This window comes from Lycium barbarum, chromosome 6 (assembly GCF_019175385.1).
Source record: "Lycium barbarum isolate Lr01 chromosome 6, ASM1917538v2, whole genome shotgun sequence".
NCBI lineage: Eukaryota > Viridiplantae > Streptophyta > Magnoliopsida > Solanales > Solanaceae > Lycium > Lycium barbarum.
Genome location: NC_083342.1, coordinates 66,986,997 through 66,992,568, shown reverse-complemented (window position 1 = coordinate 66,992,568; position 5,572 = coordinate 66,986,997). Strand labels below are relative to the sequence as shown.

The following is a 5,572-nucleotide window of genomic DNA, read 5'->3' as shown; positions in this document are numbered from 1 at the left end:
AGGCGTGTTGCGCTCTAACCTGGGTGTCTCAGAAGTTGAGACATTATATGGCTACATACACGACTCATTCGATCTCAAGGATAGACCCCTAAGGTACATCTTTTGCTAGCCTATGCCCATAGGGAAATTGGACAAATGGAAAATGCTATTAAGTGAGTTCGATATTCAATATGTCGCACAGAAAACAGTTAAAGAGCAAGCATTGGCAGATCTACTGGCAGGAAGCCCGGTAGTTGACAATCCCGTACCTTTTTGGACTTACTTCTCGGATTAAGAAATAATGACAATTGAGGGCGAAGAAAATGAAGATGAATCAAGACGGAAAGTATATTTTGATGGAGCAGTCAACTTTAAAGGATCCGGAATCGGAGCCATTTTGGTTTCAGAATCAGGACAATATTATCCAGTGGCAGCCAAGTTTACGTTCAGTTGCACCAACAACATGGTTAAGTACGAAGCATGTATCTTGGGTCTACGTTTATCCCTCGACATGCATGTGAAAGACCTTCAGGTAATTGGCAATTCAGATTTGCTAATTCATCAGGTTCGAGGAGAGTGGGCCATGAAAAATGAGAAGATCATACCGTATGTCGGACTTGTGCAAAGATTTGCAGACCGGTTCCAAGAATTCAAGTTCAAACATATACCAAGAACCCAAAATGAGTTTGCTGATGTATTGGAAACAATAGCATCCATGATTCAGCATCCCGAAAGTAGATACGTACGTTGATCCTATCAAAATTGAAATCAGAGATCAACCAGCCCACTGTGCTTTTGTAGAGGCAGAGACTGATGGAAAATCTTGGTACATTGACATCAAAGTGTACTTGGAGAAGAGAGAGTATCCTGAAGGAATCACCATAAATCAAAAGAGGACTATCAGGAAGTTAGCGAATGGTTTCTTCCTCAAGAAGAATGTCCTATACAGAAGAACCTCGGATTTAGGGTTGCTTAGATGTGTTGACTCTGTTAAAGCTACAAGATTGATTAAAGAAGTACATGCCTGAACCTGCAGGCCTCACATGAATGGGTTCCTGCTAGTAAAGAAAATCTTAAGAACAGGTAACCTGATGACCACGGAGAATGACTGTAGCAGATTCGTCCAGAAATGCCACAAGTGTCAGATTCATGGAGACTTGATAAAGGTTCCTCCGACAGAACTGAATGCTATGACGTCACCTTGGCCATTCGTCACTTGGGGCATAGATATCATAGGGCCAATTGAGCTAGCTGCGTCAAACAAACACCGCTTCATTTTGGTCGCCATAGACTACTTCACCAAATGGGTGGAAGCAGCATCTTATTCATCAGTAACAAAGAAAGTAGTCACAGATTTTGTGTGCAACAACATCATATTCCAATTTGGTATCACAGAATCAATCATAACAGACAATGGGGCTCATATGAATAGCCACTTGATGAAAGAAATGTGTGCACAGTTCCGAATCACTCACCGAAATTCAACCTTATACGCCACAAATGAATGGGGTTGTGGAAGCCGCCAACAAAAACATCAAGAAAATCCTCAGAAAGATGATTGATAACTAAAAAGACTAGCATGAACAACTACCATATGCATTACTGGGATATGGCACTACTGCCAGAACTTCGACTGGGGCCACTCTGTACCTATTGGTGTATGGCATTGAAGCAGTAATACCGTCCGAAGTAGAAATCCCTTCACTTCAGATAATACAAGAAGCTGAGTTGGACGATGCAAAATGGATCCGCAAGAGGTATGAGCAGCTGGCTTTGATAGATGAAAAGAGGATCATTGCTATTTACCATGGTCAACTATACCAACAAAGAATGACGCGAGCTTTCAACAAGCATGTGAGAACCAGGGTGTTTCAAGTTGGGCAATCGGTGCTCAAACGAATATTCCCAAACCAAGAAAAATACAAGGGAAATTTTGCACCAAACTAGCAAGGGCCCTATATGGTGCAAAAAGTACTATCAGGAGGAGCAGTGGTACTTGCTGAAATGGATGGTCAGGAGTGGCCAAGAGCAATAAATTTAAATATCATCAAGAGATACTATGTGTGAAGAAGAAGACGACTCCGAAGATTCAGAGTTTTTATAGTTTATGTTGCCTTAATTACGTTTCCTTTGCTTGTAACTTTCCATTTTAGAAACAACAAATCCAAAATTATGTGCGAACTACGCAAGGACCTGATTCCCTATACTTATAAGAGGATACGCATGAGCTTTTCCATGCTCGGTCGCTTCAGCCAAAAAATCCAAAATAAGTATTTTGAACTACGTTATGACCTGATTCCCATTTTAGGATATGTAGGTGCTCTTTTGAGTTCAGTCTCACAAAAAAAATCCAATATATTTACCCCGAATTATGTTTCGACCTGATTCCTGAAACGAGATATGTAGGCGCTCTCTCGAGCTCAGTCATTCCAAACGAAATTCCCAACAAACCTTCGAAAACCTCAGAAATGTTTTAGCGAGAGAAAGATGAAGGTAACCTCACAAGGAAACTGGGGCAGAATGTTTGAGAGGACCTCAAAAATTCTTTAAATATATCAGTTCTAAGGAACGAACTGATTAAAACTTCTAAACTGGCAAATTTTTTTAGAAGGATCTTGTAACGACCCGTTTGGTCGTTATAGTCCTTTTGGCACTTTTGCCACTTCTGAGCGTTTATTGATTCATTTTGACCCGAGGTTGACTTTTGGGCAAACAGACCTTTTTAGGAGTTTCATCAATTTTGAGAGGTCCGGATGATTTTTTACAACTTGTATGTATGATTGGTTTAGTTCCCAATGCATTTTGGTGCATTTCGGGACTTTGGATGGGAAATATGAATTAAGGCATCGGTAGTTGACTCGGTCAATGAGACCTCCGTTGAGAATTCTGAGGCCACAGGTGCATTCGTAGCATGTTTATATGTGGGGCTAGGTATCTGGTATGTGAGCAGATGGACTCGATATTTAGTCGAAAAATTGGATCAAACGAAAAACCTAGGAAACGTTTTTGGTGTCTGGTGCCCTCTTTGGCAGAACCAGCACAGCCGCATCGCTGGGGCGGTGGCCCTGCCGCTGAAGCGGTACCAGCCATTTTGGCTTGACCGCCGAAGCGGTCAAGTGGCCGCTGGGGCGGTTCAGTTACCGCTACAGCGGTGACGGGCAGTGACTGTGCATTTAATGAGTCTTAGACCCTCATCATTTCATATCTTGATATTAAAGCTTGGGAAGTCTATTCTTGGAGACAAATTGAAGGAAACCTTGGAGGTAAAACCTGGTCTAATCCATTACTTCTCTTTAATCACAATCAATACCTTAGAAATGGATTTTGAAGAAGGGTTTTGGGAGATTTTTCTCTAAGAATATATTTGATAAATTGATGATGTTAATGTTAAAATGTGATGAATCTAAGATTAATAATCATATATCATTCACCTTTAAGGTTGAATTTCGGATTTGGAGAAATAGGCTTCATACCCAATATGGAGGTTTTTACTAGAAATCAGATTTAGGGATAATTCTTGAGCTAAATCAACAATTAATGATGGGGTTATAGTTACCTAGGATTCAATTTGGTATTTTACTCGTGAATTTCCAGTTTCGCCCTTGTGGGTTCATTTTCCCAATTTCTAGGGTTAAAATTGACCTAATTGATATCATAGCAATATTAGTATCATTATTCATGATTTCTAATTTAGAATTCGATTAGACTACTTTGGTTCTGAGCTTCAGAGAAAAGGCAAGGCGATAGAGTGACTTTTTGGTGTTGCAGTTCGGCAGTCCAGGTAGGTTATGGTTTACCTTTGGTGAGACTTAGTATAGTGAATCACATATTTAGATTACGGAAAAGGTCCAAAAATACCCCTGAACTATTGAAAAAGGCTCATAAATACCCTCCTTCCACCTTTTGGTCTAAAAATACCCTTAAGGTTTGTTTTTGGCTCAAATATACCCCTCAAACTAACAAAGTTAAAGTTAACTCTTTAAAAAAGCCAAATGGCATTTTGTGATTGGACACATATATTATTTAATTTAAAAATTAAAAAATATGAACAAAAATGATTTTTTTTTTGCATTTCGTGAATTAATCAACGATTTTTTTTTTTTTTGGCATTTCGTGAATAAAAAAATGAAATAGGAAATTATAATATTTTTTTGCATTTCGTGTATTGAAAAATGAAATAGGATAAAAAAATTAATTTTGTTCATATAAAAACAAAATTGGAAAATATATTTTGTCCAATTTTCCAATTTCGTTTTTTATATGAACGAAAAAAAAAAAATTATCCTATTTCGTTTTTATATGAACGAAATTTTTTTTTTATCCTATTTCGTTTTTTAATACACGAATTGCAAAAAAAATTATAATTTCCTATTTCGTTTTTTTATTCACGAAATGCAAAAAAAAACATATTTCGTTGATTAATTCACGAAATGCAAAAAAAAAAAAAAACAGTTTCGTTCATATTTTTAAATTTTTTAGTTTTTAATTTTTAAGTTTCCACACAATTTTTTTTAAAACAAATATGTAAATTACGGAATTTTATTATTGGCAATTTTTTTTTTAAATCTGGAATTTTAAATTACTGGAAATTTATTATTGGCAATTTTTTTTTTTAATTTGGATTTTTTTTTAAATTACGGAATTTTATTATTGACCAATTACAAATTGCCATTTGGCTTTTTAAAAGAGTTAATTTTAACTTGTTAGTTTGAGGGGTATATTTGAGCCAAAAACAAACCTTAAGGGTATTTTTAGACCTAAAAGGTGGATGGAAGGGTATTTTTAGACCAAAAGGTGGAAGAAGGGTATTTATGAGACTTTTTCAATAGTTCAGGGGTATTTTTGGACCTTTTCCGTTTAGATTATGATGTCAGAGACAGCATGTGAAACTTCGGGTGTGATGTTGGGATGGACATTGCCTTAGGTTTGGCCCTGATGTGTATTGGGACTAGCCACCCCATTATATGTGTTTGATTATTTAATTGTGTTGGCTTGATGCCATGTGTAGTTGGTAGATAGCGAATGTCGCTTGTTGTCCTGATTCTGATAGGATTGACATACCTGTTGTTGGTATTTGTACTTTGATACAATATTGGCATACCTATTGTTGATACTTGAGTTATTGATATATGTTAGCATACCCGCTGTTGGTATTGTGATGTGATATATTGTTGGCGTAACCCGTTGAAGTACTTGTGATATTGAGCTTACATGTTGATGATTGACATATGCATTGCACGCATTCTCTCATATTATCATGCATGGTCGATATCAAGTGATTATCCGATATCGTTGATTGAGCGAAACTGATATTTGATAAACTCTTTTACTTGAGTGGTTGTGAAAAAGGCCGATGTCCAACGATCCATTCCGGAATTGTTGTTTATATGAAACTGATTCTTGCTAAACTCTTTTACTTGAGTGATTATGAGGAGGCCAATGTCCGACGTTCAGTTTCGGAATCGTTGATTTATGAAAGTGATATTTGACAACACTTTTAAGTGGTGGTGAGGAGGCCAATGCCCGATGGCTATATTCGGGCATCGTTGTGCATGGACGGTTCCGATGTTATCTCGAATTTGATTGTAGTGCA

The 5,572-nt window shown here is 37.3% G+C and overlaps 1 protein-coding gene across 1 annotated transcript; it reads left to right on the top strand.

Annotated features, from left to right (window-relative positions):
- The first annotated feature begins 280 nt into the window (after positions 1-280).
- Positions 281-1,007, top strand: LOC132644070 (uncharacterized). The gene is made up of 2 exons (XM_060360620.1): positions 281-585; positions 704-1,007. The coding sequence occupies exons 1-2, from the start codon at positions 281-283 to the stop codon at positions 1,005-1,007; spliced, it is 609 nt and encodes a 202-aa protein (XP_060216603.1).
- The last annotated feature ends 4,565 nt before the right edge of the window (positions 1,008-5,572 follow it).

Excerpts from the sequence above, each read along its gene's own strand:
- LOC132644070 (XM_060360620.1), top strand. The coding sequence starts at position 281 with ATGACAATTGAGGGCGAAGAAAATGAAGATGAATCAAGACGGAAAGTA. Across the intron at positions 586-703 it reads AAAAATGAGAAGATCATACC|CATCCCGAAAGTAGATACGT; the intron begins GTATGTCGGACT and ends TCCATGATTCAG.